Here is a 14951-nt window from a genome sequence, read left to right as displayed (position 1 = left end):
TATCTCGTTAACTATTGCGAAAATAAAATGGTAAAGGACTTTTCGGCACAATTTAGTCTGCTCTACCTGTTCAGGATGGGTGATGTCCTAATTTAATGATATCCCTATAAGATAATGCCATATGATTGCACTTTGCAATTCACTCATTAAAAAAGATATTATTACTTATATAGTTTTACCTATTTATTTATTACTTGTTAAACAAGTCTCTATTGTAACCTGATTATTTTTAAATTATTATATTATATTGATACAGTTTTTTGTAATTAATAGTTTATTACACAATAAGATTTGTTGCTTTAAAATATGTTAGTAAATGATTAAGTCAGATAATAATGAATTGGTTATAATATATATTTATAAGATTTCATGACATTTATTTATTATTTATTAAGTTGATTATGATATTTATTTGTGAGTTTTATTTGAATGTGCGAGAGTATGCATAAAATATTATTAATGTCATTATTTAATAAAATATTTATAATTATTAGTAGATTTTTCCTTTGTGTTTTATGCACAAGTAAATATCATAAACATAACATATAAATGTAATGAAATCTTGTAAATATGTATTATAATCAATTCATTATTTGACTTAATCATTTACTAACATATTTTAGAGCAACAAATCTTATTATGTAACAAACTATTAATTACAAAAAAACAGTATCAATATAGTTTTTTATTTGTTTTTGAGAATTAATTTGACGCTCCAGTCTTGCGAAACCACTAGACTTATTTTTATCAGAAAGGATGATGCAGAAGGAATGATAAGTCCTTCTCTGTCAGACAAAGCGAATAATAGAGCAAGGAAACTCTCATTGTTTTATACAAGTAACAAGAATATACTACAATTAACCAAAGATAAGATGAGAAATATTTAAATATTTGGAAATAAAGATATTGAAAAATATTAGGTGTTGGAATTAATTCGTAGCGTTTTACAAGTGATGGGAAGTACTTTCATTAATGTATTTTTTAATGCTCATGTGAAATAAATAACATTCTTTCATTAAAAAACGCTACGAATTAATTCCAACACCTAATAAATAAAATATACGATATCTCATGATATTAGACTTGTATGAAAACGTTGGGTTTCTCATAATTCTTGTATTCTCTGTTCTTTATTATGCAACAAATTGATACAAAAAGGATGTTAGATTGTGTAACACCAATCTAACAATAAATTTTTCAAAGGTATATATGTAAAAATAAACTGAGAATATTCGGGAGGGTAACATGCTCGTAAATTGCGAGTTCTTATATTTTTTAAATTATTGTTTATTTAAAATACAAAAATAATCAACAAATAAACGGGACTAATGAGAATCAGCGCGGATAATTAAACGCAAGTTTTGTAGTTTAAAAATCTACAAAACTTGCACTTAATTATCCGCGCTGATTTTCATTTTAATTCGTTAATTCTTTTGTAAAGATTGAAAGTCTGCTTTAATTATTATTTGTTATCGCTCATTTTCGCAAACAGTAAAATCTATTTTATTTGTTGAAGTCTCACAACGTCTAACGTCTTATCTCCACATAGAATACTATCCAAGGAATATTCTGGGATATTCTTAGGACTTGGAACGTTCTCTGCATGTCCTTAAGGCATGCCTTGGAGGTCTATTCTGTATGGGTACATATACGGTTATATTGGGAAATTCATGTTACATCTTGGCGTGGGAAAAATAATGGGTCAACATGCATAAGCACACCATTTTTTATCATATTAATTAACTTTAATCTTGATTAATATAACGACTTTAAATGTACATCTCACTATTTGAAAAGCAACGTAATATTTATATTTATTCGACATTTAAGTATGTAAAAGTAATATTTTCTATAAATTTTTAATTTTTTTGTAATATAAAATTATATACATATAAGTTTCATATATCAATTAATATTTTAAAAAATCATCGTTATTTATTTTTAAATAATATAAACATCAATGACTAACATATCGTTTATTTTTTTCTAATTCTAATTATAAGAATTAGAAGAAGATAAAGGCATTCATAGTCGATTCTTATATTTAAAATCGTCTTTTTTTTTTTAAGTCAATCACAGAGTCAAGTTTTAGCATCTTAAAACATTACTTGATGATTTTGAAATAAGAACGGACTATGAATACCAAAGAGTAAATTAAAGCAAAATTGAAGTTTATCTATAAAATAGAAATGAACATTAATCGTAATTCTCGAAGAAAATCAAAGACCAATTACAGTTGATCGACATTGAAGAAATTAATCATCAAAGATATTTCAGAGATCTCTAAAAATTCTTAATATTTGTTGTATTCTTCAGAGATCTCTTAAACATCTTTTGAATTTTCATATTACTCGGATTCCAAAGTTTCATTTTTTAAAGCTTTGTTTTGCACAATGCTGGATTCGTTTCCGTCACTTTCACCGGTGTGCTCGTCGATCAATCCTCCGAGTACTGCTTGAACGTACTCCTCGCGACCTTCATTGGTATCTAAAGAGAATCCCAAAGAAGGGACAAATTCAGTTTCGATGGTGGTTTTTACGGATTCCGTTGTAGTCGTTGTAGTCGTTGTTGTCGTCGCTCTTGTAGTAGACACTGGACTTTCCTTTTTCGTTTCGTTAGTTTCATACTCGCTCTCTTCTGTCGGCAAACCGGTCTCGAAATTCAAACTTCTCTGCACTTGCGGCAGGTCAAAGACGAGTGATCTATGGATCAAATCACCGTGATAAAGAGGCTTTCCGAAGTTTTCCGTCAATTGTTCTAAGATTTCCTCTTTCTGAAGTGGTCGAGCGATCTTGTTCTCTGGTTTCGATTGACCTGTCTTCTGTTCCGTGACATTGTTAAAACTGACTTTCAAAAAAACATTTGGCGGCTTTAAATCAATATTAATAGGTGTTTCCGAAATTTCATCCAAGAAAGATGTTTTAGAATTTGCATTTTCGAACAGCGTTCTGGCTCGTGAATAATCCAATGGGCTCCCTGTGGCTAAGGATGGTTTATTAAAACGTAAATTCAGTGATGATTTCGAATCAGCGGGTGTCTTCAATGTTGATACTTTAGGACTCGTATTCTTGTACGTCGTTCCGGTTTGCGGATAATCCAATGGTGGACTCGTTGTGTCATACGATGATTCATCAAGATCCAGATTAAATGAATCCTTTATACTACTTAAATCTTTCGTCGAAAATGGCCGCGGCAATCGATCTAATTTCAACAACTCCGCCATTAGTTGGAGAAGACTCACCATACTCATATTCGAATCCGATTGTTCAAATTCACTGGTTGTATCGTTTTCAGCAACGTAAAAACTATCATTGCTCGCGTTATTTGGAGAGGCGTGACTAGTATCAGGAAATTTCGACGTCTGCAAAATGCTACTAATTTCCGTTTCTGATGGCTGGACAGATTTGATAATTTCGAAATCATTCAATTCATCCTTTAAAAGGGAATCCGATCGCTGATGCTGAGCGATCAGTCGACTAATAAAATCATCAGCAGTCATCTCTAGATCGTCATCTTTTTTTATTGTGTATGATACTTCATATGGAGAATCCTGTTTATCAATCATTTCCTCGATTTGTTTTAGGGATCCTGGATGGATCGAGGATGACAGATTACTCACCGTCGTTTCTATCTTCTTCTCAGGATTTTTTATTTCTAATATAGCTCTCGGTGTAACCATCTTCAAAGTTGTACTATTTATATTAATATCACTATTAATCGATTTTGTGATAAATGTCGAATATTTGTCGGGAACAGATGTCACTGATTCTTCGGACAATTTTAAACTCTTCGTGCTTTCAGGCAATTTTAGATTCTTCGAATTATCCGAAAAAATTAATTGATCCGAAATTTTTGTAGTTGCTTTTGTACCAATCGAAACTATTCTTTCGTTTACATTTGGCGTAGAAACTGCAATTTCAGGAGTGTTAGAACTAATTTTGCAGCGACCTTCTTGCTTGTCAGAGATTGAAGAGCATCTGAAATTTTCATTCACTTCCTTTTGAGTCTTGATAGCGTCTCTAACCGTGAACTGGAATCCCATGTTGTACTGGGCCAGAATGTTCTCTTCACTGTCATTCTTCTTTGAAGTTGTCAAAGAACTCTGCGTTCTTTGTGAGTCTACGAGTTCTGTGTAATCCAATTGTTCTGTATAATTTTCATTTGGCGGGGCAAAGCCACCGAATTCATCACTGTAGTCGATAATCGGCGGAACTATATCAGTCACAGGAACATCAACAATTGACCGATCATGCCATGTAGAAACGAGCCATGGAATAGGTGTAGATATTTCAGTGATCACTTGAGCAGTCGAATGAATCCCTGGACTAGGCGTCTCTAAAAAGCTTTCGTCTGTATAATCAATCAGCTCTTCATCGTATATCGGCGATTGATCCTCATTGTTTGCAAATGTGCTGGAAAATCGTGAAGTTTCTGTGATCGTCGTCTCAGGACTCCAGGAAGTCTTAAAATTCTCATCGATCGTCGTGTAGCGTGTTTCTTCAGGGACGTTGATAAGAAAACTCCTTTGTTCCAGCGGAGGCTTTAAAAACTGCGCTGGTTCAGGAAACTCGAGACTAAGATTTATTTTGGGAACGGACGGATGGTTGAAACTGGAACTTGATCTAGTCGGCGACAAGTTTTGGTTCTCAGCTGTGCGATTGTCGTTAGATGAAGAGTGAATAATTCCATCATGAATCTCATCGATGCTTCTCTCAGTCGTATTTATTGTAGATGTCGCAGTTATCGATGTAGTCATCACTCGCACAGCATCAATGTCTTTCTGTTTCCAATTATTCAATAATGGACTCGTCTTGTGAACAAAACTCCTCGTCGTCAAGCTTGAGATATCCTCGTAATCTTCTGTCGATCCATCGTCGTTCGTTTTGAAGACATCCGACTTTTTCAAGTTGTCTGATAAGTTCACATCATCCACTTTCTCATAAGATCCCGAGGAATGATTTAAAACTGTACGCAATAGAATAGGAGTGGTCGAATCTTTCCATTTGTCTTTTGACACCTGGTATATAGGATTTTGATTTTGTATAATCTTGCGAAGTGGATTATTCAGCGCTCGAGCGATTCCTATACTATCTTTTGTTTCCAAACTATCTTCTAAGCTCTCCTCGCTATTATATTGAATTATTGGCTTGTCATTCTGCTGTCTGAATACTTCATCTTCATCAATGGCATCAGTTACGTTAATCCTGAAATTCGTCTCCGACGTCTCCTCGAGATGGACTTCATCATTCTTGAAATGAGCATTGTCTTTTCGATCGTCGATTATCGACGACGAAGCATTCTTCGATTTCTTCAGGTCGTGTCCCGTTTCACTCTCTCTCAAATCAATCTTTCTTATGTCGTCATTTCGATGAGTAATCGTAGGAGGGGTCACCAGGCTTTTGCTCTGCGCATAAAGATGATCAGAGCTATCCACCATCAGATCTAGCTTGCTGTAGGCCAATGTAGAAGGTCGATAGGTTGTCGTTGGAACCGTAGGCGAATAGAATCTTCTGGTGGTAGTGGTAACAGTGGGAACAGTAGGCGCGTACGACGTCTGTAATTGATTGGTAAATCCGTCGGGTCCATGATAGTCGTCTTGAAATTTATTACCACCAGATCTATCTTGATAATCGCGCTGAATGATCGCGGACGCGTGATAAGGCGATTGCCCCTTGTTTTCTAGATGGAGCTTGCCTTGATACGGAACATTCACTTTCTTCTGCTGATAATGAAGATCGTAGTTGAAAATCTGCCGCGTGTTTTGTTGAGGATAATCCTCGAAACCACTTGGCAGGTCGTTTCCAGTCGCCTCAACGGGCGCATAATCCGTAATCCTACGGAATCCAGGCGTGTAGCCCATCACGGGCCTACCATCGAGCGTGGAATAGTTGATGATCCTGGCGCCGCTGTCAGGATCTACTAGGCCGTCCTTGGTGACATCCTCCGCAGAGACTTGCAGACTGATCATCGCGTAAGCGTTTCGAATCATCTCATCGTCGTCTATCTGATAGCTATTGCGATTCACTTCAAGGTATCGCTTGGTGGAGGAGCAGTCGACCTTGGTCCACCAATCGCAGGTCAGCAACTTTTGGCTAAAAGTTGAGCCGATCGGGCACAGGAAGGAGGACACTAATACGTCATGACATACGTGGAAGACTTGGCAGCCGGCCGCTTCGTCGGCGTAATAACCTGTTGAATAATCGTTGAATAATCGTACAAGCGAATTTTCGAATTACGATTTTTATGTACATTTCTTATACTTTATCTGAGAATAATATAATATTCTATTTAAAAAAAATGATATTATATGAAGAATCATAATATTATGATTTTTCAAAAATGCCAAAATGGAAGATTATAAGTCTCGAGATGAAATTTGTATCAATATTATTCCTGTAACATTTTATATGAAACTCGTATTTTTAATAGAAAATATATATATTAAAGAAAATTATTTTTGTAGGATAATTATAAAATGTAATTATAAAATTTACTTAAAACAATTTAGAAACAAAATTAAATTTCTTTGTACGCATGCATAAAACGTAAATGAAATATTCAATATCTCTTTTTAATATTAAAATAATTCAGAAATGAATAGTGAGTATATGTATTTGACAAAATTAAAGTTTTAGAAGTAATAAAACATATATATTATGATTTCGTACTCAACGATGTAACTGTGTTATGCAACATGTGTTATGTTCATTACATTATATTGTTGAGTGCGAAATTATAATATTAAACGTTATATTACTTTTAGTTTGTGTCAATTGACACTTAGTTTGTGGTAATTGGATTATGATCGAGCGATTTTATAAATGAATGTTCATGAGGATTAGAAATTCGTTATGTATGATATAATTATGTATATTTCATTTATGTAACAACTGTACGTCAACGTGCGGTGTTCTTTTTATGCACTTCATCTTTCTCTCGGTGGATTATCTAATGTCTGTGGTCAAGAAACGTAGCTGAGACAACGCAATATCACGGAAAATTAAACGAAAATGTATATACAACGCATGCTCTTACTTCGAATGATAGTTCCTTGGTGCATCTATTCAATTTAACAAGAAACCGGTAATAGAATGGAAGTAGAAAGTGATTTTTTATCTTAGAAATCTTATTTTAAACTAGACGACTGCCAGACAGAATAAAATTACATTAGTAATTTTATAGGATTTCAGTTACTCAGTTACGTTATGATACATGAAAGTATACATCTGCTTAATATGGCTTATATAAGTTGCAATGAAATTTGCAAATTACGGTAAAAATGATTATAAAGATTGCGTTCCAAAATTTACTATCAGTACTAAAAATCTAGTGCACATAACGTAAACTAAAGATTTTCAATACTAGCAGTAAATTTTAGAACATAGTAAAAAATCGCATAAATGAAATAGAGTCTTTTACTTTCATACATTTACTTTCATACAAATTATCTCATTTTCTTAATTAAAAACTTAATTCTTGATTCAGTGATACGATTTCAAAACAAAGGATACTATATATGTAGAATATAATACAGTTGAAAGTTTTCAGTATAAATATGAATGCGGTAAAAAATAAAATACAAAATGTTTACTGGAATTTATTCTGAATTTAAAAATATATATTGAGCGTATATATATATATATATATATATATATATATATATATATATCGTCCCTCTCTTTATTTTATGCAAAAATTGAAACTCGCATTACGCAATATATATATATTGCGTAATGCGAGTTTCAATTTTTGCATAAAATAAAGAGAGAGACGATGAATTCATGCACGCAGAATAGAAACGTTGCATTTAACAAAGCTATCAATATGTCATAACGCATAATAATAAGTGAAATGGTATATGACCAATCGACTACATAATTTATTCAGGTATATTTACCACGTGAACGTCCTTCACACGTGAATCCTGTCTGAGGTAATGTCGTGTAGGCGGGATAATCGATTCCCGGCTCACCCGGCACATTTTTTCTGATGTCAGATAGGTCTGAAAGAGAAAGAAAGAGTGAGAGGTAGCAAATTCATTATCCTACGGCAATCATGCCATTTAGGAATTTTCAAATTGATGAGCTCTTTAGAAGTAATGGTTTTCTCAATATATAATCGTTAACGGAGCTGCATAATTTATACAATTTTAATAAATTTTTTAATTTTTTAATTTTTTGTAAATAAATCAATAATACACTCAACAAATACGGTTGGGTATATACAACATTTATATTTTTTTAGAGTATATGAATTTATGAAGAAATTGTACATAAAAAGTTCACAAAGAAAAATATCCTCGAGAAATAAAAGGAGAGAGAGAGTTTATAAATACGTTTAGTAATAAATAATACAATAAGATCGCTAATATAACGCTTATATGGAAAGTATATTGTCGCTTAATTATAAGAAGAAGAAATGAAGTAAAAAGTGTCGTTTAAGCATGTGTATCTAGTCTCATCGTTGATCGCTGATCAAGGTTTCGGAAAATAGGCCACGATGATCGCGCTGTCTATGATATTTAAGTTTTGTAGTTATCGTTCGTGCTCAGACAGATAACGTCTCGTAATTTGCTGGCATCCATATAATCAATGAGATTTTTCATGACCTATCCACAACGTAATTTTTTTCTGTAACATCATGGTACCTTTCACATGAGTGATGTTACATTCGCTTCACCAGGAACGATATGAATTAATAGTTATTCACGTGCATTTATCCATCCATATTTATGGCAACAGTATTTATCTGTACTTACGAGACATTTCCAGTATTCTTCTGAATAGCATAAATAATTTTACAGTGGCAAAAAAATTAACTAAAGTTTTGAGTTACGATTTCCATAAAATTGTTAATTGCGACATCTATAATTAACTTCTTGTAATCATCGTCGCATCGCGGCGCTTATTGTCCCATTCGTCGCTATGCGTAGGTTTTATGAAAGATATTAATTGTTCTGCGCCACAAGAATTTGCCACAAGTCGTGAATGGAATTTCATTCTCTCTCTCTCTCTCTCTCTCTCTCTCTCTCTCTCTCTCTCTCTCTCTCTCTCTCTCTCTCTCTCTCTCTCTCTTAAGAGATTTTTTAATAATTATGTAAGGAAAATATAATTAATGCAAAAATGAGTAAGCTGGTACCCACCTTAATTGAAACCTTAGTGTGAAATCGTTTGTTAAAAAGCAGACACAAAAGAAAGACATTTAATAATGAAAATGCAAGTAGAAATTGCTTTTGGAAATTATGAGAAATACAAGAACAGGAAAAAAATATATCTAAGGTTTAAACAATTGGTTCCTTTAGAGATTAAAAATTTAAGATTCTTTAAATTACTTAAAGTTTAGAACATTAATTAGTTAACTCACCCGTTATATGATCGAATGGCTCATACTGACCGCCCGCGGATCCATAGCTATCGAATGCACCGTCCTCATTCGGATCGAAGTACTTTCTGCAAAGGCGAATGATTGAATTAAGTCGCATAATTGAATTTACGCGAAAGAAGCCGCTTAATAAGAACACACCTTCCTCTAGTTCCATCGATCGCTCTGCGTGACAGGAAGCTCCTCCGCGGAAATCCATGTTCAAGACTCCGCTGAATTCCACGTTCAAGACTCCGCTGAACGATGCACAAAACCGTCGTCACGAGACCTGTACACAAAAGAGAGAATGTATAAATCGCTTGCAAATATTGAGTAATTGTGCTGGAACGAATATTATAGAATTACAGATTGTGAAGCAGCCATTGAAAGAACTTTGTGATTCGATTAAAATATATATTACAATTTAAAATTTAAAAACTGGCTTAAACTTTACTAGAATGTTAAAACTTTTTACAGCATTCTCATCAACGTTTAAAATATTACGTAATTATTTTGATTAAAAAAAATATATTTTTAGACCTATTATCTAACTAAATTTTTAGATCTTCAACAAAACTTCTTTCCGTGCAAACTATAATATATTATAATTCTAAAAGAATGTTTCAATGGAATCCAGTCAAATTTCTCATTACCAAAGGAAAATCTTATTGTTTGTATTCACGATAATGAGTTCTAAGCCAACTTCTTGATTCATTCTTGTGAAGCGTTGTAGCCGATCACTAAATATCGCTCGATTTTGATTTCGTAATCGGCGTGGCGTGAAAGGTCGCTCGGGATGGAACATCTCCACGATCTTGTACTTTTGAGGCCACGTTAAAATTGAACTCGCGTTCTATGATCGCATTAAGCAAGGTATCTCTTAATTCACGATTGACCGTGAATGATCATCGATGTCACGACTCGGCAGTTGAGCCCAAGAAACTCGAATCTTCCATAAAGATAACATGAGTCTTACGTGACTTCTCCGCTTGATTTATTGCGGCGAAAGAGTTCGATCCTATCTCATTATTCATATTTGCGCTTAAATGATCGATACCGCATCCTTGTAGTATTGTCACGACGTTTCTTGCGAATAAGCAAGATCATTCCCCTGAATTAGTGACTTGAGTCAGATGCTTTCTGTGACATTTCGAAAAGCGAGAGATAATTGTCATCTCATTATATAACGTACGTTATATAATTATACAACATAATTTGATATTACACAATATAGCACGATAATATGATTCGAGGGCTCTTGCTGATCATTTAGATGACGCCGATGAAATCACGTTTCCCTGGTTACAATGTGCAGCTTTGTCTTCTCAACAATTCTCTTTACTATAAGAACTGAATGGATGAAAACTTTAATTGCTATTAACTCGCATAGGATTGGATTTTCTTTACTAACAACTTGCGATTTAAAAGAGTCGAAGTCAAAACGTTGATTGCATTGCTTAGTTTATGTACTATTACATGTCTGCCATATAAAGCTGTCGAAGCTTGATGTCCTCCGTAATTTCGTTGTCATTATCCATAGTCAGCAACATGTGAAATCTTTCGAAAGATCGACAGGCCGACAATATCCACTTTATAAAATGTTCTTAAACGCACGTGCTCGCTCATTGTGACTGCCATTTTCAATGGCATTAAAAGGACGCAAAGGAATTGGCACGACAAAGACCGGTGGTCGTGATAGAGCGAGCTTATTCGGTGTTACAAATCGCTTGATCTGCGAGAAATCGCCCGTGAATTTATTTTCTGCCTCACTTGTCGCGAAATTAATGATCAGATGATTCAAAAAGATATGTACACAGAACGACGCGATCTCCGAGAGAAAATTGTCGAGTAATTTGCAATAACGGTAGAATAATTAGTGACGAGACGAGTAATTAGTGGCGTCAATTTCCGGTGGCGAAAGTGTCGCCGCAAACAACGCTCTTTTAATATTTGCATCGCTGAGAGACTCAAGATAAATCAGATTTCACGGTACCACTTCAAATAGATGTCCGAATAAATTTAATTGCTGCTGACGATTTCTTGCGTCAAGCACTCGCGAAAAAGATACTTCAAATTTATAGCGAATTCAATTGCATTATTCTCAGTTAGTGCATATTAAAAGTTGCTATAATATATAGCAAAATTAAATGTAAAAGCAATTTAAACAATTAAATATACTGTAAAGGAATTACATGTAAAATTATAACAATTATATGATAGATAATTTCGGGACTCACTATTAAAAATCACACACGCGTAAAGTTACGACATACAAATAAAACTATTATTCTTGAATTTATGGAAATATTAACGAAAGCAAAAATATACAGTTAATTACGTTAAGAGAGATAAATTAAATTTAATTATATCAATGTCTTAGAAATTCTATAATTCTATGTTTCGCAATCTGTAATTCTGTATTTTTTAACAAAAGTATTCGGAATCAGGAAATTTTCATAAACTTGAAATGGACATGCTTCATCAAGCAAATCCAGGTAATTCAGCGCATCTATGTAATATTATTAGCACCGTCACGAGCTTCATACACGTCTAACATTTTAATCAAAGCGCCGACGTGATTCGCACGTGAGCAATAAAATTCTTCACGGCAATTGCTGCAATTTACACGGTGCATTTATAAACGCACACGTAAATGCGGCGAATTGTCGAAATCATTGCAAAAAACGTAATAATTTCGATGTGCGTAATACTTCGGTGTCATAGAGAAATTTAATTTATGAGCGATTATTCGATGTTCTAACATATTGCGTGAACGTCATCTCGAGTTTGTATGAATGGATCGTCACGGCGAAATGCGGATAAATGGTATTTTCTTAATTATAACTAGATCGTGGTCGACCAGTTCTCGTCAATGATTGATTAAGTTTGCTACCGATGCAAAGATGGCTGAGAAGAGGCTATTTTTTGTTGCGTAATATCCGCGAGTGTAATAGATAGAGAGAGGAAGAGAAGAGTAAAGATCTTCATAAATTAAATTCTTTATGAACAGTATGGGAATACTTTATGACTTTAGTTTTTTCTCACGATCAGCGTCTGGTAATTTATTTATCCGAGAGAATCTAATTGCAACAACTAACAATATTTTCTTATTGTGTAATATTTTTTATATAAATATTTTAATTTTAAATTAACAGCTTCAGACTGAAATAATGTAAACGCTAAAATCTTTGATCTCTCGATGGCTCATTTGAATAATAAAAAGGTTTTATTTTAAAACAATTTTTTATTTAGAAAAACAATTTCTTTTCTTTAATTTTTATTTCAACTTTTTCCTTCATATAAAAGTTTCTAGATACTCGTTAATTCTTAATTCATATTCACAATTTTAATTAACATGTTGGACTATTTGAATGATTAGAATTACATAAAAAGAATGATTTTGTTGAAATATCTACTAAATTTAGATAAGTACAAATTTAAAAATTATTTTGATGGACCATTAAAATATAATATAGAGAACTCATGCATGATGAGAAATGTTATAAAAATTGACATACTAGCAATTAGTTTGAACAATCTTTATAATTATTTTAATGATACGACAAATTTATTTTTAATCTATATTTACTGAAAGAAAAAATTGGTTACTACAACAATTTAGATAGTAAAATATAATATAGCATTTTTATGTGGCTGCAACAACTAGTTTTTTGATTATAGCAAATTTTTAATTGTGTTAGCCTATCTGCAATGTCAATATATGATTTCGATAAGCTAACACGACTAAAAATTTGCTGCTATATCAAAAACTCGTTGCTAAACGAGATCTAAATTGTTGCAGCAATCTTTTTTTTCGGTGTAGCTAAATTTTTACACAGAAAAGAATAATGTTTAATAACATTAACTAACAGCAGTTTCTAATTGAAAATATCTTATTAATTTAATAACAGTTAAAATAATTAAATAACTTTTTATTAAATCAAGAGTATCGCGCTTTGTTTATATTTAATACTTATTAAACTAATAAATAATAAGATTATTTTCATTTAGCTCTGTTGGCTATCGTTAATATATCTTTATTTTTCGTAGATATTTCAACAAAACAGTCTTTTTCATGTATTTCTATTATAAATGTATAAAATATAATTAACTGTGTGTTTAAGAATTAAAATGTAACTGATCAAATATTTAATGAATTATATCATATATTAACTATTAGAATTTTTTTATTATTAAATGACCGATTTTTTTTCTATAAAACTCAACATTTATTTTATGAATATGTATATATATAAAAATATCATATAAAGCATAAAAATGTTATGTCACAATTTCACATCATACGATTATGATCACAAGCTTTTACGAGTTAAACCTATCATCGATGTCGAGTCATCGAGTTCCCACCGAGATAATTGACTCACGATCTCCGACTCTCGCTTTCATTATTTCACTGTCGCTGTCTGTTGTGATCGGTATGATCGTTAAAAAATTATTCAATCCTGATCGATGAAGACGCCTGGTTACGTCAATTAACATACATAGCCCAGTTGTTTTACCTGCTTGCAGCGATAAATTAACACGTGATCAAAATAAACGAGAAGCGAGAAATCGAACACTGACACTCATGATAGAGCCGATCTCTGGGAGGATGATTTAAATCCAGGTTCCCACATGCAACGGAACACACGTGCGAACATTGGCACTTACACAGAATACGCAAGTTAATTTTCGGCATTTTGTTCGGTGTCGCATGAGCGGTTTATGGCGGACGGGGGCTCCGATTACTCTCGTCCACCGTGAAAAGCGACGGCTGATGCACTGCGTACCTCGATGCGATCACCTCGACTCGACTCAGCTCTCGTCGGGCTCTTCCTCTCGATCGGGGCTCGTCCGTCGCCGCGTCTCCTCGCCGGCCGGCGCGGTAGGGATCCCTGATCGTGGGACCTTTTACCTTTCTTCTCGTGGGGTCCTCTCACCTGCGCGTATCTACGAGCCGGGCCATCCCCTGCATGAGGTGGAATTCCGCGCGGGTCGCGCCTCTCGCCGGAATCTCTCCGTATGCATGGAGAATCCAACATCTTCGCCTCTCCGTAGAGATTCTTAGATTGTTTGAAAGAGAGAAAATGAGTTGATGATCCCAGTCGATATTTGGATTATAGATTTTCCCTGTTGCCAGATAATCAAGCATCTGTAATTAGTTAAACCGAATATTAAATAAAAATTATTTACAATGTTGTTAATAAACATTAAGAATCATATATCCGTCTTGAATTATGGTCCTCTCTTGACTCTCTCATTTATATTAAATCAATTAATCCTAAATAGTACTCTGAAATTTTGAGAATTCTGTGTACCCGACAAAACTAATGCATCTTTGCTTAAAATTAATTGAATGATTGAATTTCTTTTATCTTGAAGGTTCAAATCTCTTCAGGAATAAGATTATCTAACTTAAAATTATATAAAATTATGAAAAACATTTATTACGAACAATTTTTCACAAGCTATTTGGAGATTTGGCGTAATTGAAAGAAAAATGTCACTGGACCTGGAAATACCAATTAGGATTAGATAAGAATGTGATTACCCAGTAAACATCAACTAACAATAACATAACATCAATGTTA

General features: G+C 33.5%; 1 protein-coding gene across 1 annotated transcript; it reads right to left on the bottom strand.

Moving 5' to 3' along the window:
• Positions 1-1723: 1723 nt before the first annotated feature.
• LOC105155105 (uncharacterized) lies at positions 1724-14697 on the bottom strand. The gene is made up of 5 exons (XM_087414382.1): positions 14032-14697; positions 9523-9649; positions 9364-9449; positions 7898-8002; positions 1724-6189 (listed from the first exon to the last, which is right to left on the bottom strand). The coding sequence occupies exons 1-5, from the start codon at positions 14057-14059 to the stop codon at positions 2348-2350; spliced, it is 4188 nt and encodes a 1395-aa protein (XP_087270508.1). The 5' UTR covers positions 14060-14697; the 3' UTR covers positions 1724-2347.
• Positions 14698-14951: the final 254 nt, after the last annotated feature.

This window comes from Acromyrmex echinatior, chromosome 16, assembly GCF_024713525.1.
Source record: "Acromyrmex echinatior isolate Ae372 chromosome 16, ASM2471352v2, whole genome shotgun sequence".
Classification (NCBI taxonomy): domain Eukaryota; kingdom Metazoa; phylum Arthropoda; class Insecta; order Hymenoptera; family Formicidae; genus Acromyrmex; species Acromyrmex echinatior.
This window is presented reverse-complemented; position numbering and strand designations above follow the sequence as displayed.